At 35.8% G+C, this 27,568-nt stretch overlaps 2 protein-coding genes across 4 annotated transcripts in view; both read left to right on the top strand.

The window, feature by feature from the left end:
• Nucleotides 1–23,814, top strand: part of LOC130985380 (DExH-box ATP-dependent RNA helicase DExH7, chloroplastic-like) — a 33,965-nt gene extending 10,151 nt beyond the window's left edge. The window contains exons 8-35 of one of the 3 annotated variants that reach the window (XM_057908338.1): nt 2,845–2,956; nt 3,095–3,256; nt 3,853–3,932; nt 4,535–4,657; nt 4,775–4,861; nt 6,919–7,019; nt 7,799–7,856; nt 8,072–8,137; nt 9,075–9,160; nt 9,260–9,443; nt 12,554–12,700; nt 12,776–12,877; nt 12,991–13,143; nt 15,709–15,813; nt 16,200–16,340; nt 16,460–16,549; nt 16,638–16,694; nt 17,076–17,159; nt 17,874–17,972; nt 18,048–18,182; nt 20,004–20,074; nt 20,280–20,340; nt 21,161–21,256; nt 22,275–22,442; nt 22,580–22,672; nt 22,750–22,872; nt 23,178–23,330; nt 23,413–23,814. In XM_057908338.1, coding sequence (XP_057764321.1) covers nt 2,845–2,956; nt 3,095–3,256; nt 3,853–3,932; nt 4,535–4,657; nt 4,775–4,861; nt 6,919–7,019; nt 7,799–7,856; nt 8,072–8,137; nt 9,075–9,160; nt 9,260–9,443; nt 12,554–12,700; nt 12,776–12,877; nt 12,991–13,143; nt 15,709–15,813; nt 16,200–16,340; nt 16,460–16,549; nt 16,638–16,694; nt 17,076–17,159; nt 17,874–17,972; nt 18,048–18,182; nt 20,004–20,074; nt 20,280–20,340; nt 21,161–21,256; nt 22,275–22,442; nt 22,580–22,672; nt 22,750–22,872; nt 23,178–23,255 — 2,862 coding nt within the window. In that variant the 3' untranslated portion in view covers nt 23,256–23,330; nt 23,413–23,814. Of the gene's footprint in view, nt 1–2,844; nt 2,957–3,094; nt 3,257–3,852; nt 3,933–4,534; nt 4,658–4,774; nt 4,862–6,918; nt 7,020–7,798; nt 7,857–8,071; nt 8,138–9,074; nt 9,161–9,259; nt 9,444–12,553; nt 12,701–12,775; nt 12,878–12,990; nt 13,144–15,708; nt 15,814–16,199; nt 16,341–16,459; nt 16,550–16,637; nt 16,695–17,075; nt 17,160–17,873; nt 17,973–18,047; nt 18,183–20,003; nt 20,075–20,279; nt 20,341–21,160; nt 21,257–22,274; nt 22,443–22,579; nt 22,673–22,749; nt 22,873–23,177; nt 23,331–23,412 lie in introns of those variants that run through there. The other 2 variants (XM_057908339.1, XM_057908340.1) reach the window with 2 other exon arrangements.
• A 1,391-nt stretch (nt 23,815–25,205) lies between these two features.
• Nucleotides 25,206–27,268, top strand: LOC130985379 (adenylate-forming reductase 03009-like). Its single transcript, XM_057908337.1, has one exon. The coding sequence runs from the start codon at nt 25,368–25,370 to the stop codon at nt 27,051–27,053; it is 1,686 nt and encodes a 561-aa protein (XP_057764320.1). The 5' UTR covers nt 25,206–25,367; the 3' UTR covers nt 27,054–27,268.
• Nucleotides 27,269–27,568: the final 300 nt, after the last annotated feature.

Below are 27,568 nucleotides of genomic sequence, written 5' to 3'. Positions count from 1 at the left end.
GTCTTCAAGACTATTCAAAAGCCAAGTCATGACAGCACAATCGTCGGCACTCCAGGCATCATATTTGAGATCCGTAGAAGCAACTGGATCACTTAGAACATGTGTTTTCTTTTTCTGAGAGCCTAAGAACAATAGAAAGGCACGAGACCAGAGAAGATAATTGGAACCATTCAATTTTATGGTGGTTCCTAGGGCAGCGGATTTTGAATCAGACATGATGTAAAAGGATTAGAAAACTGAAACCCTATATAGAGAATAGACAGCAACGGTGGCTGAAAACAAAAGCTAGAGAGGGAGGCTGTGCGACGGGGAGACCCGAGCAGCAATAGTAGTGCCAGCCGGAGAGATGAAGGAAAACAAAGAAAAAAAAAAAAAATTTCTGATGTGGAAGATCAGACAATGCTGCAACCACAGAGCATACTTATAGAAATAGAAAAAAAAAAAAAACTATTCATAAATACGTAAAGTACTATTCATAAATACGTACAGTACTATTCATAAATACATACAGTAGAAAAAATTATCAGGTATCTAACATGCTCTGATACCATGTAGAGAATAAAGATATAAAACATATTGAAGAAGAAGAAGTAGGAAGGTGTATTTATATTGGAGATAAGAGTACATATTTATATGTAAGAGAACTATCACAACTAGGAACATTAAACCAATGTGGGATACTTATTACTATTCATAACAAGTGCCAACACCAATCCATAATTGTATATAAGGTTTCTCGTTTCCTTTCTTTCATCAATGCATTCTTGTGTTGTGGTAGCTCTCCAAGCTTCTCCAGCATCAATCAATACAATGAGCAGCACATAAGTGTCCAATAAAGATGTTTTCTCTACTCCATCAAAAGTTTTCTCGCAGCCTTGTACTTGCTAGCTTTATCAGCCACAAGTTGCTCCACTAGTTCCTCTTTAGTTTCCTCCACAATCAACCATATCATAGGATTGTTCCTGCCGTTTTTCCTTATCTGCCACCTCCTTCTTCAGGTAGTCCAATATTTCTTGTTTTACATCCGCCGGAACATTTGGACAAGCGAGCAAGCAAGATGATTGTTCATTTTTCCAACTCCACCCTTTATTTCTTGTTTGCAAACATTGCATTCAAGATATTTCTATCCTTTCCTCAATGGATTTTGAATTTTTGTCCCATCTAAGACTCATAATTGATGATACTAGTCAACAATCATAAGTTAACAGCTAATGTTTAAATTAATATGAAATATAATATAATACTCCCTCCGTCTCATAAAAGCATGCATAGTTTTCCTTTTTCGTCCGTCCCATAAAAACATGCATTAGCCCATTTATAGTAATAATTCTCCCACTAAACATCACAATCAATGTGGGACCCTTTCTCCACCACACTACACTTCACAGGATTTCTTAAAACTCGTGTCGTCCCATACTATGCATGTTTTTATGGGACGGAGGGAGTATCAAAGTTGACATGATTAGAGTAAAATTGAATACTAATTTGACTCATTGAAAGCAAAAAAACATAAAGAACCAAGTTTTAACATGAAGTTAGCTGTTAACTATGTTTAAAGTAATATGAAATATTGGTGCGGTTTAGCGTTGCACGCTTCAAAGCATCTGCCTCCAGCGATTTTCACAACATTGTATTTGTATACAAGGATTGGATCAAGTAGAAATCATCCCTCTCCAATCTCCATAATACCATAGAACCATGAATTACACGTATACAACAATGCATTTGTATATATAATAATGTATCTTTTATTTATGCAATATACAATATACATAAATGCATTTTGTATATTACAATAATGCATTATGCATTTTATATATATACAAAAATGCATTTTATATATTAAAATATTACACTTTTGATGACAACCATAGATTATATAAAGATTAATGGTCCAGATTGAGTTCTACGTACTAAGGGAGGGAAAGATTTTATATGATCCTTCCTCTGTGTGTGTGTGTGTGTGTGTGTCTTTCTCTCCTCTCTCTCCCTCTATTTATATGTATGTGTGTGTAAAGGATCAGGCGAGAACCCTGCACAAATCCATAAAATCCATGAACAAGAAATGACCAGTTTGAACAACTAGATGTAATACGCGAACTACCACATTAATTGATTTTCAATCGTGTATATTTGTTCTATTTAGTTATTCACGATTTGGCCATCTCTTGTTCATATATTGTATGTGTCTGTGCATGGTTCTCAGTTCTCACGAAAAGATCATGATTCTCACTAGATCTCATCCCTAGAGCCATGCCCAAACACATATAATGCATGAACAAGAGATGGGCCAGATCATGAACAACTAAATATAACACATATACAAAATTGAAAATCAACTAATGTTGTTGTTTATGTATTACTCCCTCCGTCCCTGAAATAAGTTCCTCTTTTTCCATTTTGGGACGTCCCCCAAATAAGTTCCTCTTTCTTTCTTTCTATTTTTGGACAACTACCCCACCACTAATAATACTTTATTTATTCTTACTTTTCACTTTTTCACCACTTTCAATACTAATTATAACACTTTTTCACCTTTTCACCACTCCCAATACTAATTATAACATATTTTTTTCCACTATCAATACACTTTACCATTTTCCTTAAAACCCGTGCCGTCCCCAAAGAGGAACTTATTTTGGGGACGGAGGGAGTATATATTTATATCTACTAGTTCACTCTGGTCATTTCTTGTTCATGGATTTTATATGTTTGTGCATGGTTCCCAGATCTCACAAAAAGATAGTGATTTTCATCCGCTCCGTTACCTATATATATATATATATATATATATATATATATATATAAATCCTCATGTGTGGGAACTTTAAAATGCTCTTTCAGGATGCACAAAATAGAGTTGCAGCTTATGCACTCCATTGTCTCTTTCCAGATCTGCCGGTTCATTTTGCACTTCTAGAGCCATACAGTTCACTTGTACTGAAATGGAAGGAAGGTAACTTATCATGTACCTACCTTCTCTTTTGATCTGACTTCTGTAGAATTTTACACTTCATAACTTTTTCATTGATATAGTTACTGGCCTTCTTTTTGTTAGCTGATCTCTTCTTCTTGTTATTCTTAAAATTTATAGGAGATCTGTTTGCAACTTTAAAAGATGAACGCGAAGATAGAAGGGCTGGTTTTTTGGATTCATTGTTGACTGCAGACAATGCTGAGATTCCTATTAAGACCGAACGCCGTGTTGAGGCTGAACATCAAGAAAAGACACAAATGCCCGTTAATAATGCTGGTGGTACTGATCATAACATTCAAATTGTGTCAAAAACTTCTTTCCTTTTTGATTGGATATGTTAATATTTATTTAGTTTGTTAGGCATTGCTTGTGGTATTTTTCAAGTGGGAAGGTGAAAGAACATTGGGATGCTCTATTATGAGGCAGATACTTATGCAAACTGTTTGCTTTCGGAAAATCACTGCAGATTGTTGCAGATCCTTTTTTTCATTTCATTCATATAAAAAATCATATTACTATTCCGAATTATATGACGAAGTCAATATCTCTTTCTTCCTCTTATTTTAATTATGTTTGTTGTAAACTATAGTGGTGGTTGAAGTCATTTCAAATAAAACGGAAACAGTTAGTTGTATATTGCATCATGGGATTACACCTGTTAGTGGTAGTACTCTTTCCTTCTTTATGCGAGCTTATGATTCCTTCTTTACCCGAGCTTATGATCGGATCTATGAGCAGCCGTGTATGTATGACAATTGATATCTTAGAGCAAGTTTGGAAGTTCTATTATTAGGTGGAAGCCTGAAAATTTCCTTCTTAACTCTTAAATATTTTTTCAGGATCAATTACTTTATGGTTGTACTTGTTTTATGCAGGCATGGGCAGCAATAAGCATGCTGAAAGTGCTTACCTGAAGAAGAAACAAGAATGCAAGAAGGAAATGAGAAAGTACAAGGTTAATGTTCTCAGGGAGGCTGCAAGGGCTTTTAACCTATTTGCTTGCAGCTATGGCTTTTGGCTAGTAGCTAATTATCATTCCTGTTGTCAGGGAATATGCTGGCGGCTCTATATCAAAACTGAAAACAATTATTGGTCTAAGTCTCTTAAGAAATTTGTATGACACTTGGACAAGAGTTCGATGCATGATTTAGTTTATCTCAAGCTTCATACTACTGTTCTTGAGCAACTTAGGTGTTCTTTTTAGAGTATTTTCGTTCAGAGAATAATAAATTGGAGTTCTTTTTCTTTCTAAAGTGAAAAATTGGAGTTATAATATGGCATTATCTCATCTAAATATGTGAAATAGATAAACCAAATCATATTAAACGTGCTATATAAGTGCTCTGTATGCTAATATGCTCATAATGAGAATATTAAAAAAATCATTGGCGTAATGGTGGAGACTTTAACTTATCAACAAATGGAACATGCAGTCATTTCACTCTTAAGTTCATAGCTAACAAATTCTGCGTATGAAATATTGAAATTTCTCTGTGCGCATTTGTTTGCTGACGCATCCAAGATCCTCAATTATTTATTTAGTTTTTCCTTGAGCAGGTGATGTTGCAAACAAGATCTAGCCTCCCTATTGCTGAGTTGAAAGACGAAATTCTGCACTTACTTGAGGAAAATAATGTTGTGGTTATTTCTGGAGAGACAGGCTGTGGAAAGACAACTCAGGTGTGACAACCATTTCATTTAAACTTTTAAAACTTTTTGTGGAGGTTTATTATTTTATTGCTTTGATATATTTTCGTTGATAAGCATAGGTTTTTATTCTCTGTGATGGTTATGCAGGTCCCGCAGTATATATTAGACCACATGATTGAAGCAGGACTTGGTGGTCATTGTAATATAATTTGCACTCAGCCAAGGAGAATCGCGGTTAGTAGTTGACTCAATTTTGATTCATATTCTGTTAAAAATAGCCTTTCTCAATTCTGTCAAGGTGTTTTTCCTTTCACTACTAATATGTTCTAAATACAGTATGTTGATCTGCTTACTTGTACTTTTGTGGTGTTTTTTCTGCAATTCTGAGCAAACTGCATGCTGTTCAGAAAAAAAATGAGGCATTCTAGGAGTTTCTGCCATAATACTAGCATTTTTTTATGGTGGTTCATTTCATCTTTTTGCAAGGGTGGCCATTGATACACTAGTCACTTGTATTAGTCAAGTTTGTTACTACTAGAATTGCTCTTTTATCGTGCCAGATCCTCCAGCGTGATGAAGATGTGTAATTTTCACTTAAAAATCAAGTCCTAATGGTCAATTGAAGAGTAGAGTGGCTGCTGCATCTGTAACCTGTTCACTCTTATGATTATTCTTTACTTATTAGCTAAGTTATTTATGGTGGTGACTGGAGCTACAGTTGTAGTACGTTCTTTTCTCTAAGTGATAAATCACGTAGATGTCTTGTCACCTCGACTTCTATTAAATATAAAAAATTAATTTTCATATTGAAAAACATATTTATGGAAAATAAATGATACATGTGAGTCAATGTTTTAAAGTACGTTTTGTAAGGCGAAACGTTTTTCTTCCGCCTCACAAGGCGTTAGTTTCGAAACGGAGTGAGGCGGAATAAAAAACGGAATTCGTAACAAAACACATAAATTATACCTAATGTCATAAAAGACATAAAGACATAGCAAATATTCCAAAATACATAAAATTTTTCCGTTTTGGGTATGAACTTCACTTTAGGGTAAGCTTTTAGATCTTCTTTATTGGACCACCATTCTGTCATGTTACTTGACTTTTCCCCTTCATTGCTGATGAAATTGATTTCATACTCCCTCCGTCCACGATATCGTTTCCACTTTGTAGACGGCACGGGTTTTAAGAAAGTGGTGGATAATAGTGGGTATTGTTGTGAGTGGAGTTTGGGTCCCACTATTGTTGTGACTTGTGAGTGGAGTTTGTGGACCCTACTGCTATAAATGGAAGTGTAAATAATATCGTGGACATACCAAAATGGCAAAAGTGAAAACGATATCGGGATGGAGGGAGTATTAAAAAGAAGAAAAAAGTCAAAAACTGAAGTTAATCACATGTCGAAAGCACAAGAGCCAAGCCTCATTAAAACCTACCCTTTCGATCTAGCAAAGTTAGCAACAATATGATCTCTAATACTCTGCAGAGATATTCTATCTCTTTTCTGATTGATACATTCACCATTTCTTTCCATCTGTCCACCTTAGTAGGACCACCCACTACATCGGAAGACACTGAATGAGGATGAGTTTCCCTATCTATACCATCTCAATGAAAATCTTGCATATTCTTATGTATCAAGCTTGCAACTCCTTTAGGCACCTGAAATGTGTATATATGGTAAAGTCTTTAGGTTTTAGTTAGGAGCCAGTCTTTTAGCAAATGAAAATACCCTATAATTTACAAATCTGTTAGCTTTCATGGTGTTTACAACCTGGTTCCAGGGCAAATGTGAGTTCAGTGACACTATGCTCTAGATGGCCACAACAGGATCAAGTGCAAAGTCTCAGATGTGCTCGATGACACATCTCAGTCGGTTCCTAAAATCGCTTCTGCTGCTAATTCTGCTTGCTGTTGAAACAAAACATAAATACGTTTAAACTTTTCTGAATGTTGTAGTCCTAGTTTTGATTGAATCTGCGTTGATACATCAATGATATTTAAAGAACCGTATTAATGTAACAAAAAAAATTCTCTGTTTTTGCACCGAACAGAAAGAGCTACTGAGCATGTTTAGTGATAGTATCAGCAGCTTTTATAAATTATTAGCCAGTGTTTATTACCTAAATACTCAAGTCAGCCAATATGGGAAGTTACTTTCTTCAATCAAGTTTCAGTGTTGAAATTAGTTTAGAAGATTCCTACAAGTCAAGATAATACTATTCTATCATAGTTGGACGAGTTTTTGTTATATTATGGTTATACCAATAATGTGTATGTGATTTTAGGCCATATCTGTTGCTGAAAGAGTTGCTAATGAGCGTTGTGAATCCTATCCAGGATCAGATGATTCCTTGGTTGGTTATCAAGTTCGTCTTGATAGTGCCAGGTGATCCAGTTTAATCCTTTCTTAAAATATTAGTTTTTCTAATACCGTCATTTATAAAATGGAGGAGAAGAAAATTCTTCAGTTGGTTTGATCATCTTAAACTGCTACTGGTAAATATCTTTACATTTACATCACATCCTAGTTATTTGGGGATGCACTTAGTTCTGTATATGGTGATGGGTTTGATTGAATGGGGTAATGGTTATGGGATCAAAATGGGGAAGTGCAGTAAATTAAAATGGGGTAATAATTAACTTGTTACCCTTCCAAATTCCACAAATCTAGAACCAGCAATGAGAGTTGCTCCCCACTGATTTTAATTCCTGTGTCTGTTATCTTCAACCTAGAACCCCCTGAGTATGTATCTTGACATTTCTAATTGGTAATATTCTTGTTAATGTTTTTACCTGTACTTCCTCAATTAAGGTTGAAATCAAAGTCCTGGCTCTTAGAAGGTTTTGCTGAAAGCTCTTAGTGACTTCTGTAAGATGGCATACTTGATGAAGTTTTGTTGCTGTTAAATTATGATGGTATAGGGATTAGGGGAAGAATGTGTTTTCTTTGGCTTTCCATGGTTTAGTGCCCAATTAATTGATGCTGGGATGCACCTCTGTGCGAAGATCTAGTCTACCAGAAGCTATTGTATTTTTTTAGTCCCTATTTATTTATTCTCGAATGCATGCTCAAAGTTATTTCCGTCGTCATCATTATCATATTATCATCTTGTGGAGCATGTTTGATAAACTCTGCACTTTCTCTTATATGGTTGACTACTTTAGGAATGAAAGAACAAAGCTTCTTTTTTGTACGACTGGCATTCTCCTGCGGATGATATCGGTAGGTTTACAATTTTTATTATGTGGTACATTGTTTTCTTGCAAGTAGGATTTTGATACATTCAAAGATAAATATTTCTTTCCCAATTTCTTATTAATCGGTGCTGAGATGAACTAGTAATCATCTAGTTATACGGACACAATCAAAATAAAATTGGCATGAAGGTATCAGATCCTCCTCCTCTTTTTGTCTTCCTTATACTGTTCTTATTGCAGGGTAACAATGACTTAGCTGATATTAGCCATGTCATAGTCGATGAAGTTCATGAGCGGTCTATCCTGGTTAGTTACATATGTATTTTAGTTATTGCCTATCCTTCAGGTATTGTGCCTCCATTAATCAATGAAACATGTCCATAAATCATTGTCACTCACTCTTCATGATTAATGGCAATTAGTACATGTGAGAAAAGGCTTCTTTGTTTTACTTAATTAGAGAGCTATTTGTTTTATATCCTTTGACAAGCTTCAGTAATTCATCCCGTCGACCAAATTTATGCAATATATCTATTTTAAGGGTGTTCACATATTTATATAGAGATCTGGAAGGTACCCTTCCCTAAACTTTTTAAAGTCTTTTTGTGGTTATTGGGTTTGGGGAAGCTAAGCTTTGCATGCAATATTATGTCCCCAAGGTGGTGTTTATGCTGGAACAAGTCTGAAGATCTTAACCATGCGTATCTTCATTGCCCCTTCTCTCTCAGACTTTTTCCTAAATGTGCTTCGAAGACAGTGGATTCTTCCATGTTCACCAGTTACTTATTTTTGAACAATTTTTTTTTTAGAAAAAACATATTCTGATAGATATCTTAGCGTGCGTTCTTTAGAACTCTAAATAAAAAAAAATATCGTTGATCCACTTAATTTTCTATGGTTTATGACATTATTGAATAGACCTGCGTACTGTGGTCTCTAGTTGTGTTTGATAGAAGAGCAATGTAGACGAGGTTAGAGACCTTCTTGCTTTTGTTTTTGTTCACTTCTATTTAACTCAATAAGTTACTATATTTTTCTCTTATTGAAATGAAAATGAATGCCTTAGTTAAGAATTATACTTTTCAGATAGGAATATGACCACAGCACCTACAAAGGAAAATAAATTTGGAAGTGAAGCACATGCATAATTTTTTGCCTGAATTGCTTAATCTGATCTTTCTTAGTGAGTGTGAGAAAGGTTTATTTCAAGTGGACTCACTCTCTTGGATTTAATGTGTAACAGGGGGATTTTCTGCTCATTATTTTGAAAAATCTGATTGAGAAGCAGCAAAACACTTGGGGAAAATCAAAGTTGAAGATTATTCTTATGTATGTATGTAACTTTTTTTCGTGACAGCTTGTTCTGATGGTTGTTATTATATCCAAACACTTTATGCTGCTTAATGGTGGTTTGCCGTTGTCATGTAGGTCAGCAACAGTTGATTCACACTTATTTTCTCAGTACTTTGGTAATTGTCCTGTGGTTACTGCTCGAGGGCGAACTCATCCTGTGTCTACCCAGTTTCTTGAGGATATATATGAGATTTTGAACTACCGCCTTGCTTCAGACTCACTTGCGTCCATAGATAATGCAATATCTGGGTTTCGGAAGGTATGATTTCAATAGGTATATGGGCATACAGCCCGACATCATAGCCAGTCACATTAGGCGAGTCATATAATCTTTGACCTTAGAATCAAATAATTGCTGTAGCTAAGTCTCCTTAGTTAAGATGATTTAAATGGCTTAATTCAGGTTATTCTTTATTTTCTATGACTACTTAAGGAAACTGTCATCAACAAGAAACTGAAGACCAGATTTTCTTGACTATCTAATCAGGGATATAAAATGATGCAGAAACCTTAGGACATTGAACTTTTAAGTTTTCTATGTCCTGTCTAACAGTATTGTTAAATTCATATTTGGACTTGAAAGGAATAATAAAATTGAAAGATCACTCCACTTAAATTTGCGAACTTGCATTTGCAGAAGTTGATAGATTTTCCTCTCTTTGCTGTAAGGCACTAGGTTTCTTTTGAGTCTCCAAGTGAGCGAGAAACTCCAAAGAGGAATGCTATCTGTTTTAAGCTATCTAGCTAATTCTTGTGTTTATCTGGACTTATTGTTGGCCACTTGGTAACATAAATAGAATTTGTTAAAGCAAAGGTAGAATCATGATTTTGGGGAGCACCTACTGATCAAAGCACCTATATATACATAAGAGTCCTAACTTAACTAGGAAAGCACTAACTTGATCAACTAGATATACCATATATACAAATCTAACTTTAGCACTCCCCCTAGAGCTGGAGCATAGATATTAATCATGCCTAGCTTGTTACAAAGATAACCCTAACTCCATTGAGAGCTTTAGTGAAGATGTCTCCCAATTGGTCTTCAATTCTCATATAGTCAGTAGAAATCATTCCCCTTTGAATTTTCTGACAAACAAAGTGATAATCAATCTCAATGTGCTTTGTTCGCTCGTGAAAGATTAAATTAGATGCAATACGAAGTGCAAATTATCACCACAACTTGGTATTGAAACTGTCAAACCCACTTCATTTAGAAACTGATGTAAATACGTGATCTCATACACAAATTTAGCCATAGCTCTATACTCCGACTCCGCACTTGAGCGTGATACAACTTTTAGTTTCTTGCTTTTCCATGAAATTAGATTGCCTCCAAGGAACACACAAAATCTTGAAGTAGATCTTCTATCTTCTTTTAACCTTGCCCAGCATCCTTAAAACATTCAATTGTATCGTGGCCATGGTCATCATATAAAATTTCACGTGCGCTCTCTTCAAATAGCACAAAATCTGCTCCATCACCTTCCAGTGATTAACAGTTGGCGACGACATATACTAACTCACCACACTGACTGGATAAGCTAAATCAAGTTGTGTCACCCTCAAATATTTTAACTTTCGAACCAATCTTCTATATATCTCAGGATCAACAAATAACATACCATCTTTAGGAAGGTGTAAATTGGAAACCGTTGGAGTGCCACACAGTTTAGCTCCCAACTATCCTGTCTTTGAAAGTAAATCAAGCACATATTTTCTTTGAGACAAGAATATTCCTTTCTTACTTCTCATCACCTCAACACCTAAAAAGTATTTAACCTCCCCCAAATCATTGGTATTGAATTAAGGAGGGAGAAAAGCTTTCAAAGAAGCAATTTCTTCAGAATCGCACCAATATCATCGAAGTGCAAAACCAACAAAATAATACCACATTCAGACCGTTCGTAGAAAACAAAAACATCAGACTTAGACTTACTCTTTTTCATACCAAACTTCTTAACAACACGAGCAAGCGTGCCAAACCATGCATGGGGACTCTTTTGGGACTCTTTTTTAACCCATACAAAGATTTATAAGATAACAGACCTTCTTAGACTCACCCTGAGCAACAAAGCAGGGTGGTTGATCCATATAGACATCCTTAATCAGATCATCACGAAGAAAGACATTCTTGATATGAAGTTGGTGAAGGGGCCAGTGATTACGGGCTGCCAGCAAAATAAGAAGCCGTGAAAATGTCTCACAATAACACCATAAGTCTGAGCATAGCCTTTAGCAACAAGGCAAACTTTCAAACGATCAATGGACTCACCAGGATTGACTTTGATCGTAAACACCCATTGACAACCAAGGGTAGTTTTCGTTCAAGAAGGTCCACCAAAACCCAAGTGTCATCAGCATACAAATCATTCATCTCCTCACAATCATGGCTTTGCATCATGCAGGATGGGCCCAAGCTTCATGAACGGTTTTAGGAATAGAATCAATTGTAGAAGCAACAAGAGAATAAGATGAAGGGAAAGATCATCACTCGTGGTTGGTTGGATTTGATGACGAAGGTATTGGCTCATCAGGACCTGAGGTTGGTGCATCTGGAGCAGAAGCAACAGTAGGAACCGAAGGCTGCAACGACGAGAATACGTTTGTGTGATGGAAGGCTTAATGGAGGCTTTAGGAGGAACAACAAGAGGAGGGAGCATGGTGTATATAAGAAAATCATCCTCCTTTCCCTCACTAATAGAAGGAGAAGAGGCATGAAAAAAGGTGCATGTTCCGAAAAGGTGAGACACAAGATAATTATTAAGACTAGGATTGTAACATCGATACCCCTTTTGTTCCCGAAAATTGCCTAAAAATATGCATTTCAAAGATTTTGGATCCAGTTTTGTAACCTGAGGTCAAACATCCCGAACAAAATAAGTACAACCAAATATCCTAAGCTTATTGGGAACAAAGAACAAGATGGAAAGGGAGCATGAAAGAGAGACTGGCCACTTAGAACAGGTCTTGGATTCAAAGTGGGTGACTGCTCTCTTTTTCACCCCAAAACCCTAACTTTCAAATTCTAAGACCCTAATTTCAATTTCTTTCAATTTCAAATTTCAAACCGTAAATTTCGATGTTATATAAATTTTCTCTATATTCATCTACTGATCAAAGCACCTATATATACATAAGAGTCCTAACTGAACTAGGAACGCACTAACTTACTCAACAAGATATACCATACATACAAGTCTAACTCTAACAGAGTTCATTATTCGTATACACAGAGATATTCTAGTATGGATTTCTTTGTGGTTTTAGTATTTGTAATTTTATTGTTTGTTTGTGTGGCCATTTGCATGCGAGTATCTATAGGCGTCAGCTAGAGATACTATGCTAGCCATTGTCTTATTTTTGCAGAGTGCTCCTGTTGGTGAGAGAAGAGGAAAGAAAAATCTTGTTTTATCTGGCTGGGGCGATGAGTCCTTACTTTCTGAGGAAATTATTAATCCATATTACATTGAAGGCGATTATCTAAATTACAGCGAGCAGACCCGCCAAAATTTGGTACATATCATTCATTTCACGAGGGCTGTATTTCACGAGTCATTACTACAATTAGCGTTGAATGTCTTAATGCAGAAAAGATTAAATGAAGATACTATTGATTATGATCTACTGGAGGACCTGGTATGCCATATTGATGAAACCTATGGTGAGGGGGCCATACTAGTCTTTTTACCGGTAGGGGATTAATATGCTTCTACAAATTCTATTTTGAGACCTACTCACCTGCCTGTGTAGCAAGTTTGTTAGTTAATTTTGATTTATCAGATTTCTCTTTTGCCATCTAACAGGGAGTTGCTGAAATAAATATGCTACAAGATAGACTTGCTGCTTCTCGCCAATTTGGAGGACATTCATCTGAATGGCTTCTTCCACTGCATTCATCTGTAGCATCCGAGGATCAAAGGAAGGTGTTTTCAAATCCTCCTGATAACATACGGAAGGTAGTTTTGCACTGTGGCTTTTATTTCTTTGAGTTGGCATTGTTGGCTCAATTCTATTGAACAAGTATCTTATTTCTCTGAGTTGGCATTGGTAGCTCAATTCAAAATACTCCCTTCGTCCCATTAGTAATGTCCCAGTTACTGTATTAGGACGTCCCACTGCCACTAGTAATGTTCCATACCCTTTTTAGTAAAAAATTAACTATTTAAATTATTATTAATGGTGGGCCAACTCACTTTATACACTAACTCACTTAAAATAATCCTTCAATATCTTCCACCAACTCACTTTATACACTACACTTTTCTTAATCTTCGTGCCCGAAAGTAATGGGACAGAGGGAGTATTTTGGGTATTGCTCGACTTATTTTCTTGTCTCTCATGTCCTTGCCATACGTTATTCATTGAAGTTTATAAAGATGAACAACTTTCTATACACATTGTATGGATTCATTTTCTCAGTTACATCCCGAAATTAATATGCTATGTATTTGGAACTGGCTGTCTACAACTTAGCAAACCTTGACTTTCACATTTAAAAAGGGGTGAATTTTCTCAATGAACTACAGAGGACCTTAACCTATGATAGTACTCCTAGGAATTAGGCATCGAATTTTCATGATTTGAATAATAGATTTGCTTGGATTCATCGAATATTTAAATATGTATTTGCTTAGGGTCTTTGATATATGTTCGTATGTCTGGCCTGTGGCACCATTAAAACTCAATAAGAAAATAAGTGTTTAGGGTCTTTGGTGCTTTAGCTTTGAAGATGACCTAATTGTTGTCGCGTCCTGACTCAGCTAAAAGATTTACTAAATAACTGCATAATAGAAAGGGAAAGATTGAAAACCTCAACATGCGACAACATTCCATGTGGCCTGTCTGTTTTTATCTTCTTTATGAGAACAGGAAATCTGGTAGTGTCAAAGTTTTCAGATTTAACTCTGCTCTATTCAACTCAACTGAAGGGAAAATAGCCTCAGTGATGATGGCCTGGCCCAGCACAAACTTCCAGAGAAAGGAATATGTCCTAACTAATAACAATCAATCAACAAACCCTCTTTTATCTACCCATGAGAGTATGACTTAGCTAGCCCATAAATTGAGCAACTAATATAAGTTAAACAACCAATTGCTGCCTTCATCTTTCTACTAGAAACCATAACCTGCCGAGTTGTAAATCATCCACTTCCTCAAATAAAAACAAATCCTCAATCAAGGTGTTTCTTATGTGATTTGTCCCTTCTAGGTGGTTTACAGGCCATTTACAGAAGTCAGGTATACTCAAAGAACACTCTTGGGTAGCAGGTGAGGGTTCTTCTTGTGAAAATATAAATACAAAAACTAAAATAAAATTAGACTCCTCTTGCAAACCTTTCATAAGATTATTGATTTAGCCTGTTTAGCTACTTTGCGGTTCGCCTGATTGTGTAAACTTCTATGACAACAAGTCCAAGAAAAACCTCAACCATCTCTAGTTTGTCCAAGAATATTGGTGGAAGTATATTCTTAGTACACATCTAATCAACGAAAGATGAAGAATTTTGACCAGAGGGTGACACTTCATATCAAATGCCTAATCTGTTATGCAATGTCAATCTGATTCCCTCTAGAGCAAAATATATGTGCTTCATCCTTACCTCAAAATAGATTGCTGGATTTGATCGTATTTTTATCCATTGTTGAAATATTGTTTTTGGGAATGTATATTAATAGTGGGGTCGGGAAATGTGTAAAGAATGAAAATGTCCAGTATATTTCAATAAAATTAGATGATATATTTTTGGGAGACATTTATAAGTGTAGATGTGACTTGTTAATAATATTTTGTTGTTAGTAAAATTGTAAAAACTATAGATGGCTTCTCAATGTTTTGTTCTAGTTTGAGGGATTCTAGGATGTCGAATTATTTAATTATTTGTTAGTTGATACTTTCATAGGCGAAAATAAAATTTCTTGAAAGTAATTTGTGTTTCTGTATAAAGAAAGTGGAGATAGGAAATAAAACCACACAGAGGGATATCCTTTTTCCCTTTACATATTAAATCAGAAAAGGTTGATGCGACACCACTCACCATAATACTTCATTCTACATCATTTCAATTTATGAACAAACATTATTTCATTCCCACAGGGTTCCAATAAAGTACTTCCCTAACACACGAAACGATATTCAAATTTAACCTTAATCTCATGCTATATATAGTCACATAGTCACCCCTAATTTATTTGGTCTTTATTTTTCTGATTTATAATCGACATCAATCGATATCATCACCCATGATAAAAGTGTTGCCCCGTGATGAAGCAATGATCTTCAAAGCAGTGTTCTGTTGGTTGACTTTTATGAAGTAATGGACACTTTCTTGGCTGATGCATCTAGTTTTTCTCTTTGGATGCATTTTCATTCCTATTTAAATCCCTTTGTTGTTGTTGATAGATAGCAGATTGCTAAAATTAGAAACTGGGGATAAAGAGATGGGTTGGATTATCATCTAGTTTGACAATTAGATCTCGAAGGTTTGTAATTTGTTATAATGAATGGGATTTTATTGTTTCAGGTTATTATTGCCACAAATATTGCAGAAACAAGCTTAACTATAGATGACATTGTATATGTGGTAGACTGTGGAAAGCATAAGGAGAATCGTTATAATCCGAATAAGGTTGGTGCTCATTTGCTTGAACTTCTATCACGACTAGAGTAATGTGGATGATGATGGATTATGAGGTTGTTTGTTTATTGCTAGTGTTGTTGCTTAGACAAATAATGCTGGATAAATCAATGGAAATCTATAGCTGCTATTGCAGTGTGATCATTTCATGTAAATAGGTGAAAATTGATGAGCCTTTATCAAGCAACTTGAAAAAAATGATTTTGCAACTTTTAAATGCTCATTCAATCACTTAAGAATAGAACACTTTGTTGTGCCTGCATTGGTCATTTTGATCCCGTTGGATCTTAGTGCGAGAAAGTAAGTTAATCAAGTATATTTAAACCCTGCTGTGCAATTTTAACATTAAACCAATATGTTATAACTGATACATATAGAAACTATCGAGCATGGTGGAAGATTGGATATCTCAAGCAAATGCTAGGCAACGGCGAGGAAGAGCTGGTCGTGTGAAACCTGGAGTTTGCTTTTGTTTGTATACGAGGCACAGATATGAAAAACTAATGCGCTCATATCAGGTGCTTTATGCTTCCTCAACCAGTAATGATAGTTAAAAAATGAAGTTATGGGACTCACATGCCTCATGTTGGTTTGATTGTACTTATTTCTGACCCTGGAAATGTCTTTATCTGTCTAGATCCCTGAGATGTTGAGAATGCCACTGACAGAGTTATGTCTGCAAGTAAAATTGCTTTCTCTCGGTTCCATAAAGCAATTTTTGTCTAAGGCAAGTCCTTTTATTGGATTATTGTCTTTTTCTGATTTTCTAATCCTTGGCTACACTTCCTCATGTATCTTCTATTGAATTTTTTAAGGCTCTGGAACCTCCAAGGGAAGAATCTATTGCATCAGCAGTTTCCTTGCTCTATGAGGTATGATTTTAGTTTTTTGCTGAACTGAGCCAACTAGGATTGCTTATTATACTTGGGCAGTGCATTAGAAGTTCAAGGCATGCACTTTGTTTAAATCTCGTAAGTATTAAACAATTAGTTTTAGTTTATTTTACAATATACATACACTTCTTAGTTTTAGATTTTATTTGTATACTGCATTTTGTTTAGGTTTCTTACTCTTTCTTATAGAATGTTGCAAACATCGTTGTTGTTTTAATACCTTTGTTGGATTCAAACTACTTGAAAAAAAAGAAGTGCTTTGTTGTTTTATTTTTGTTTAATGGTGTAGTCTGAAGTAATTCATGTAATCAGCATAATCTTGTTTGTCGATATATTTTTTCAATGAATCATTATCTATAGGTTGGTGCCATTGAAGGAAATGAAGAGTTGACTCCTCTTGGTTATCATCTGGCTAGACTCCCAGTTGATGTATTGATTGGAAAGGTACGATTCACATATCAGTGACACTTTTGTAGTGCTAGCGAAATTGTTAAGATTTTTTTAATGTTTCAGATTTTTCTTATAGGCAATGGTGATAAATAGCCATTTTTCTTAGACAAAACTAAATTGTAGCTACAAGGTTAAAAACATATAAATACTATCAACTTTTCCATTGGTTTTGGTCTCCAAAACAGGTCTCACAAACTGACGTTGCACTGCAGCTTCACTTATAACATGTGTTGAAGTCATCAAAAGTAAATATGGTCTATGAGTTGTGGGTTATTACCTCCTCAGTCTACTTATTGTGTTTGTCTACTCAGTTTGAGTTACAGTCATCATTGTGATTTCACTTCAGTTTTTAAATATTCAAGTTCCTGCAACCATCATATCACCAAACACAGGGATTGGGATCAGTTTTGCTGTTTATTCTAGTCCATGTTTTGCTAATTTAATATTGGAATAAGAGTAGACATATACGACTTGTAAGGGTCTCTTATGATGACAGTGACTTTAGAAGTACTATATAATTCAAGGTTTTTGACCTGACTAGCTTCCTAGAATATTTTTTTATTACATATGGATATGGAGTCATCTTCACTGTTGTTTTGAGCTACAAATTGTACTTAAGGTGCTATTGATCACTATTGGCATCAATTGTGCTGAAGACTATTTTTTATCACATCTTTTGTCAATGCTAATCTTTTATTTAACTTGCAGATGATCTTATATGGTGGAATATTTGGATGTTTGTCTCCTATCCTGACTATTTCAGCATTCTTGAGCTATAAGTCACCATTTGTGTATCCGAAAGATGAGGTTTAGAACAAAGCAATGTCTTTTCTCTTAAATTTTTTTGAAGTGCCAATATCATATATATCGCACACTTTGCAGAGGGAAAATGTTGAAAGAGCAAAGTTGGCTTTGTTGGCTGATCAAAGTGGTGGTGGAGTTGATGCATTCATCCGGCAATCTGATCATCTTTTAATGATGGTTGCATATAAGAAATGGGACAAAATTTTGAGTGTGGTGAGTCTATCTAGTACTCAATGTTGTGTTGTTTTTATGCATCCCGTGTTTCTCCTCTTGCTGTTTTGCCATTCTTCAAGCCAAATTTTATAGCAAATACTGGAGATGTGAAGCAATAGTTACATTTTCTGACCTCCTCAAGGTTTATAAAGTACTTGACCTTTCATTTGCTCTGCTCATACTTATCGTCTAGCAATTGCAGCAAAAGTGCAAAGCAAAAAGTGTATGAGACACTATATGATGGTTTTGGTTTATGGACATGTTGGGGGTCCGCCTAACCCCTCACCCATATGGCGTGATTTTGATCAAAATTTAAAAAAAAAACTACATTATCCACGCACACAGGTTTAAGCGCTAATATATTGTCTGCTTTTGGCGTTTGTTTTTTGCTATGAAAAAATGAACTTCTATTACCCTAACATTAGGATTTCATGGTTGTCAAACATTAAGATGAAGCAGTATCTCAACTAAACTCTCAGACAACTAGAGGAGGTGGATGTTATTTATTTAAAAGGATGATAAGACATTGTAGTTAGATATTTGGCCTATTCAATGAGCAACATGGAAAGGTGAAACATGCTATAGAGCTTTGGTGCATGTGCATATTTCATATGTATATATATGCATATGCTCGTATCATATATTTTTTAAAAGAGTGTTTTGGGATATGGAGAAGGCTTCTTCATTTGCCTCTTGTTTAAATGTAGGTAACATAACATGTGATAAACAATAGAAGTGGGACTTTTATCCTATGAGGAAACTCTATGACCATTGTGCACAGTGGATATCAGTGATTGCAATCTTATTTGTGGTTAATAAACTGTTAGAGAATGGTAGCAGTGCAGTGCATTCATCAGCATCAGCAAGTAATTTGCATGACCTCATCTCTCGATGAGAAATCGAACTTTACATATTCTCATAGAACCAAATAAATGGATGATCTTCAAAGAAACACGACTTGATCTGTATTACCTCCTCAATTAATCTTAGCATTATTTGTTGTGTGTAAAACTTGACCGAATGGTTTGAAAACAAAAAGAAACAAAAGAATTTGATACAAACAATCTAGCAGTGATAAACTTCTATTGTTAGTTCAAAGTGTGTTGATTTATAAGTGGTCCCATATTTTTAATTATGAAGGACTTTGGAAGTAATCTGGTTTATATAACTTCAAACCCAGACACGGCATTGTGTTGTATACTTTTATTTCATAGTTGATTTTTAATTTAGTCGAGCATTATTTAGAATGTAAGTAGTCTAGCAAAACACAATCTAAGCGTTACTTAACTGTTCTATTCTATCCTTTTGTTTAAATAAAATTTGAACCCTTTAGCATAAATTAATCATATGAAAGAATTCCCTATTACAATGATGCCTTGATGTGGTCATACTCAATCTGATTATAAATCTACAATAGAGAATTTATGGATGTTTCTTTGATTGAAAGGTCTAGGAGATGGATTTGATATCTATCACTTTCATCCTGAACTATCTTTTTAATCAATTTGGGTTAATTTAGAATCTTTTGTAATATGGAATTATTTGAAATCCAACCACTTCTTATCCCCCAATCTAAAATATAACTAAGTTCATTCTAATGTAAGATGCTTGTTGGTGGATTAGTGATGAGAAAATAAGGTATTGCAGAATGGTTTCTTCTGTACAATTATTTTACAGGCATGATTTGCAAAATACTCAAGTGAACTTAACGGAAGATATAAATGGTTATAAAACTATAATATGTGTATCGATATCAATTTTTTGACTGCTACATAGCAATTATATGCTCTTTTACAGTAATAAGTTCTTGTGTTGATGCAGCATGGAGTTAAAGCAGCCCAAAAGTTTTGTGCTTCCCATTTCATAAGTAGCTCTGTCATGTACATGATAAGGTATAGTGTCTATGTCTTCTGTGCTTGCTGATTTCATTTGGTAAGGATGTAGTTTATCTGAAATTTCATGAAAATATTAATAGTGATCATCACATTCAAGTCTTGCTGATTTTAAGTGCCACTGAAGACTAACCTTTTTCTCTTTATAAAAGAAAGCAAATTAAAATTATACATTGTAAATGATTGTACTTGCTATCTATGCTAGGGACATGAGAATACAATTTGGTACTTTGCTCGATGACATTGGGCTTATAAATATTCCACAGGTATGCCTACTTTTTGAACACAATCTTTATGTGTTAGAGCTACCAGTTTCTAAATTTGTGGATGCATGTCCTTTCTGTATTAAATATGGGCTTTCTTCCTGATTGTTGTATTCAAGTGATCTAAATAAACCCAAGTAGCTTCCAAAAGCAAAGTATTTGAAATAAAAGTACAACCCATTTAAAAGATAATTTTCTCTGCGGTATCATTTTCATTCTGTAACCTTAATGTTAAAAAGAGTCCGACACCCAGGTAAAATTTGCTGTTGAGATATGCTGGACAAGGTACTATAAGAAGTACAAAACAAGAGTTATACTTATATTGTTTCTTTGTATTCCCTCTCATCACTTCATACATAATGAGAATAAAGTGAGAATGCAGACCACATTGATTGTGGTCGAGTTTTGGTAATTTTCTCCTACAAGCTAATCTTGTTTGTTGGTGAGCATCCTTATTTTTCTAGCTACGTTACGTATAAAAAGTTTTGTTAGGAGCTGCCCTTGATTCTTTCCAAGGAAAAATTCATTTGTTTATTAATACAGTTATTTTTCACAAGAGTTGTAAAGGTCTTCATAAGAAAAACCCTAATTCCTTGTTTAAATGGGCTGACCGATGTACGGGCAAAATTATTAGGTAGTCAAATTCCATATCTTTATTTCAACATAATATACATCTGAGTTTTGGAAAGATTTTCATTGTTTTATCATACCTAATACTATATTACATATCTGTGGTGTGTGTATAACCTGATGCATTTCATATTAACTTCACAATTCTTTATTCTGTCAAATTTAAATTTTTCTAAGGCAGAAGTTTTTGAAGCAGGTTGGCCGGAAAAAGAAAGAAAAGCTTGAGAATTGGCTTTCAGATTTGTCCCAACCCTTCAATCAGTACTCAAATCAACTCACACTAGTGAGGGTAAGACCATGTCCAGTTTTAGCTTCCCATGTGCATATATATTGTAAAGGTGCAGCTGACTCTCGTATCTTCATAGAATAATGACTGTTGTGTGCTATGCTTGTCTTATTCTTGTATTGCTTTTTCTATTTTTTTCTAGTTATGAAGTCTTGAAAAACCCATTTATTCTTTACTGGCCAAATATGCTATCATATCCCAATAATATCATTTGCTGTAAAAAATTCTCCCAATAAATTGATATTGACAGTTTCATATATGATAAGTATATCACAGTAACAATTCTCAATACTGAGAAATTTAGTTTGCAACTGGATTCACAGGAGGCATCCTTGCTGGCCTAAACGACACAAAAACGATGTCGTTTTATGTGGCTTATCGGGAAAAGGAAAATAAAAATTAATTAAAAAACTAATTTCATAAAACAGTTTCAAAATCAATTCAAGAAAAATCTAAGAAAAGAAAACCCTAATACCTGCAGCCCTTCCTCAACCCCTTGTCTCCAGTGACCCTCAATAGATTGAGTGTGACTGTGCTTTGGAATACCTTTGAAGACAGGCACTCCCAAGTAAACAAAAGAGAGAACCAACCATAAACCCAAAAGGTTTTTCCCTGAGTACGGTTCTCCCAAGAACGGCTGCATACCAAAACACCATGGGAAAGAAAATCGCAAGTGCGGAAATAATATGTCTTCATCAGACTCTAAAACATGGCCGACGCATTTGTAGGACCAAACGGCATCATTAAAATTCATGGCGGCTGTCATGTGTACAGAAAGCGGTTTTTGGAATATCCTCTTCTGTGATCATGATTTGATGATACCCGACCCTTGGATCCAATTTTACTAAACCACTGTCCCCCGTGTAATTCATCCAGAAGCTCCTGTATCACTGTAATTGGGTATTCATTAGTTTGAGTTGTTGGGAAGCATGTATCACTATCTGCGCATTCTTATGCTTGACTTAAGACTGTTTAGTAATACTTTTTCCTCTAGTCACTTATCCCCTATATACACATGCAGGCAGTACTATGTGCAGGCCTCTATCCTAATGTTGCCACCATTGAAGTGGGTAACACTGGTAATCGATCTGTATGGCATGATGGAAAAAGAGAAGTTCGTATACATCCTTCTTCTATTAACAGTAGCCAAAAAAAATTTCAGTATCCCTTTCTGGTCTTTCTTGAAAAGGTAAGAGCACTGCTTGTAAATTGTCGTACATTATTGAACCTACTATAAGGAAAAAATTCAGTATCCCTTTAATCTTTAACTCTGTATTCTCTTACTTGTGACGTCATTAGCTTGTGTTCTTGTTTGTACAATTGCAGGTTGAGACAACTAAAGTGTTCCTTCGAGACACAACTATTGTTTCACCCTACTCTATTTTGTTGTTTGGTGGATCAATAAATGTTCAGCATCAAGTATTTGTCTCACCTTAACAAATTTATAATTTTTGTGTCATCTATTTGTTGTAATGGTTCTTTCTCTTGAATTTCAGACTGGATTAATCATTGTTGATAACTGGCTGCAAATGGCAGCACCAGCACAAACTGCTGTCCTCTTTAAGGAGCTTCGATGTACACTTCATTCTATTCTAAAGGAGCTGATTAGTAAGCCACAGGTATGATATCAACCTAGCAGTTTTAAAAGGGTTAATAGCGTTTTATGTCCCAAACTTTCTTCAATTTTCTCTCTCTAACTAGGATTTTCTCTCTAATTCACAATTATGTGTCTAGCTTATAAGCCCAATTATCAAAACATTTTGACAATTCATATGCTCTTAAGACATTACATCTTTAAAGCTCTCTCAAATAAGCTCAGCCTTCAATATGTGAATGGATGAATTGACATTTACAAACCATACTTTCAGCAATCAAATGTCATTTTACTGACTAAGATTTGCCATTATCCTTTATGTCTTTGCAGAGCTCTGGTATAACCAATACAGAACTCATGATATCGATAATTCACTTGTTCCTCGAAGAAGATAAAGTGACCGAGTAATCGCCTGCTGAAAATTCAGGATTGTTACAAGATAGCATTGCAATAGGTCTTCTTCAAAGAAACAACATTGCAAAGGTCCATTCTTCTCTATTCTTTTAATGCTTTGCCCATATGTAGTTAATAGCATAGTCTGATTCATATTTGCTCGCTTTTGAAGGTAATCTCTATCTACTTAATATTGGTGCGAATCTTTCTTAGCTGCCCGTTGTTAGGCTGTTTGAAAATTTGCAGCAGATGTTGATGATTGAAGCTTTTCAGCATTCAGGATGTGGGGCCCGGGTATATGAACTACTCTTGTAATTTTTTCGTTTTTTTTGGATAACGTTGATTTTTGTTTTTAATCATGTCTAGTGCTCTCCGGATTGCCTATGGTTCAACTGTTTTTATATCATGGGGAATTCAGCCCAACTCAGATCTGGTTTTTGATGTTGAGCGTTGAATAAATTGGTAGTTTAATGCTTTGCATTATTGAACTATCGTTCCATTACTTCTTGTATGAACTGATGAAATACTTTGTTATCAATTCAAGGAATAATGATGGATGACATCCGTTTCTAAATACTTTGGTGTAGCGAGTATATTTTTGTAATACCCCATTTTTCTCGAAAATTTTTTACCTTAAAAATTTTATCTCTCTTTCGAAAGTTTGAAAAAATATATTTTTTTAAATTCCAATGAAGGAATTTTCGAAGGTAATTAGTATTTCTTACAAGAATTTGAAAATGTATTTGTTTTATAATTCCAACAAAAGAATTTACTATGGTTCAATGTAAAATCAAGATACTCGATTATTATACTTTGCATATTAGGTTAAATGCAATTACATTGCTCTCAGATTGTTAATTTGGCATGAGATTGAAATTGATGGATTATAGTTAGGCAGAATTTAAAAGATAAATGATGGAGCTGGGCTCTCATTTGTATTGGGCCGAAATTTTATTTATTAAAAAAAAACATATTATCATCGATTTTAGAGTAAAAATTATATAAAAAATATTTCTTTCGTCCCACTCCAATAGGCTCATTTTTCTTTTTGGGATGTCCTACTCTAATAGGTTCTTTTTTTTTTTTGGATAAAAAAGTTGTACTTAATTGGTGTGGACCACACCACTTTACTACCACTTTCTTACTTAAAAGTAAATTTTCTTAATCCCCGTGCCCAAAAGAAGTGAGCTTATTGGAGTGGGACAGAGAGAGTACAAACTAAAATTAATTTTGAATTAAATTATTATTTAATGAAGGATTAATGATGAAATAATAAAAAAAATATTAAATTAAATATAAAATATTTTTTTTATTATAAAAATATTAATTAACGACGGATTAATGATAAAAATAATAATAAAAATTCAATTTATTCTTATTAACGACGGGTTAAGGACGTAAATAATTTTCTCCCGTTGTGTAGTATTTATAAGTTTTAGCAAGAGGTAAGAATTATAGAGAACTTGATTGTTTCCATATATTTTGTTATGTGTTGGAATTGCTCTAATAGTTTTATTCCATATAGTATATCATTTCTAATTTTACCTCTCCTCCTTTTTGCAAAAGTTTATTGCCGCCGTCAATGGCGGCTTAGCCAAATAATTAAGAAACCCTCTCTGGGCGATGCCACCTCCAGTTGTGAATTTTCGCTCCTCCGATCGTGAAAAGCGTCACCGCCTCTGTTCCTTTCCTTTGTCGATGTCGGCACCTCTCCTCGCCCGCTGCCTCCTCTCAAATCATCATAGTAAATGGAGTTTCTTTAAACTTGAAAAATCTACAACATAAAATAAGGGTATATAATTATGTAATTTTCCACTTTTTTATCTTTGCTATCTCAAAATGTATACTTTCATAAATTAACTCTTTTTTTGCAATAATAATAATAATAATTATTATTATTTTCGGTAACGATAGATATTAATAACCTTCGGTTGGTTGTTGGGACTTATAAATACAAATAACACTTGATGCATGTGGACAAATATGAAACAATGATCATTAGATTCATTATCAAAATATCTTCTGCTTTGAATTTTCACATCAATTAAACTCTCTTCCCTTGCAATCATTCACTACCCAAAACAAAAATCTCCTTTTGCATTCTCTTTGTGATCACTAAACTGCCAAATGAAAAACACTGAAAAATATGGAAGGTTTTCAAGCTGCAGAGGCGTAGCTTTTGAAATAAAACCCCATGCCGACCTCTTCGCTATTCCTGCTCCGGTGACTAACCCGCCTCGCAACAGCGGCAGCCGCCGATCTTGGGTTCAGTGGACCACCAGCTTCAGTCGAATTGTTCCATCCTCCGACCTCTTGGAGAGGTCCCTCAGCAGGAGCAGCAGCCATTTCTGCGATCTCGACGACGACGACGATGACGAAGTCGAAACTCTTGCCGACATTGAAGAAGGCCATGATGAAGGTAAACCGGACCAATCTCCTCCACCAAATCTTCTTCTCCCACGACCCTTCTCTAGATCGGATCAGCCGCCGCCTCAATCCGCCGCCAAGAAGAAATCTGCATCTTCGCGGCTTTCAGTGATCCTTCTCGATCAAGGCTTGTTCACCGTTTACAAGCGCCTCTTTGTAGTTGTCTTGGCGTTGAATATCACAGGCTTGGTTCTCGCCGCCACCGGTGATTTCCCCTACGCCAGAAACCGCGCCGCCTTATTCTCCATCGCCAACATTTTCGCGCTGGTTTTGTGCCGCAGCGAGGCGGTTTTGAGGGTTGTTTTCTGGGTGGCGGTGAATGTTTTGGGTTACTCATGGGTTCCTCTGCGCCTCAAAACTATGACTACTGCTTTGCTTCAGTCTTTGGGTGGAATACACAGTGGGTGTGGGATTTCCTCCGTTGCATGGCTGATTTACGCTTTAGTCCTCACTCTCCAAGACAGGGACAACACTTCGCCCGAAATCATCGGCGTCGCCTCCGCCATTCTCGGCCTTCTCTGCCTCTCTTCCTTGGCGGCCTTCCCTCTGGTCCGCCACCTCCACCACAACGTCTTCGAGCGGACCCACCGCTTCGCCGGTTGGAGCGCTCTAGGCCTTCTGTGGGCTTTCATTACTCTCACCATTTCATATGATCCCTTAACCAAAACCTACAGCAGCGATTTACGTTCAAGACTGGTAAAAAGGCAAGAATTCTGGTTCACTATCGGAATCACTGTTTTAATCATCATTCCCTGGTTAACCGTGAGGCGGGTCCCGGTCCGCGTCTCGTCTCCGTCGGGCCACGCCGCCATCATCAAGTTCCACGGCGGCGTCAAAGCCGGAATCCTCGGCAGAATCAGCCCGTCTCCGTTATCCGAATGGCACGCTTTCGGAATCATTTCAGACAACAAGAAAGAACACATGATGCTCGCCGGAGCAGTCGGCGACTTCACGAGATCCCTGGTGGCGAGCCCGCCGCGGCACCTGTGGGTCCGGCAAGTGCACTTTGCGGGTCTCCCGTATTTGACCAACATGTACAGTCGGGTCCTTTTGGTGGCGACCGGATCCGGAATCTGCGTATTCCTCTCGTTTCTGCTGCAGCCGTGCAAGGCCGACGTTTGCTTGCTGTGGGTGACCAAAGGCGTGGAGCAGAACTTCGGGAAAGAGATTAAGGAGTGGATTAGCGGCCACCCCAAGGAGAAGGTGATTGTTCACGACACCGCCGTGCTGGGCCGCCCCAACGTGTCGCAGATGAGCGTCGACGCCGCCAAGAAGTTTGGGGCGGAGGTGGTGATTGTCACCAGTAATCCTGAGGGGAGTAGAGACGTGGTTGATGCATGCAAGTCTGCTGGGATTGCTGCTTTTGGCCCTATTTGGGATTCTTGATTCATTCTCTCTAGTTTTATACCATAATTTAGTATAAATATATATCTTGCTTTCTTATATGTGTATGAGGGGAATGATGATGGCGAAAGTTTTAGATTTTTATCGGTTGATGATCCTAATTAATGTACTTCCTTATTCATATTTTTACACAGAAAATATTGGGACAACATATATAGATGAATCGAAATAAACAAATATACCTCATTCTTTCTTTCCTTTTCTTATTTTTATTTACGAAAGAAAGTTAGTTCGGCTACATTTTTCCGGCAAAATAAATGTTCTTCTTGTGCAGGTAGGGATACATTTAATATTACTCAAATTAAATGCCACATAATGTGTGGTACACTGAATTTCGGGCTATTAAACTGGACCATTAACTGTTTTAGGAGATGAGATTCAATATCACTAAGAAGATTGTGTTTTAGTTTTCTTTTTAGAATAATGCTGAATGCACATAATATGTGTGCACATAATTGGATTTTTTTTGTCATTTTACACATTTTCATAAATTAAGG

Source organism: Salvia miltiorrhiza, chromosome 5 (assembly GCF_028751815.1).
Source record: "Salvia miltiorrhiza cultivar Shanhuang (shh) chromosome 5, IMPLAD_Smil_shh, whole genome shotgun sequence".
Lineage (NCBI taxonomy): Eukaryota > Viridiplantae > Streptophyta > Magnoliopsida > Lamiales > Lamiaceae > Salvia > Salvia miltiorrhiza.
Note: the sequence above shows the minus strand (reverse complement) of the source record. Positions and strands in the feature narration are given on the sequence as shown.

Excerpts from the sequence above, each read along its gene's own strand:
- LOC130985379 (XM_057908337.1), top strand. The coding sequence starts at position 25,368 with ATGAAAAACACTGAAAAATATGGAAGGTTTTCAAGCTGCAGAGGCGTA.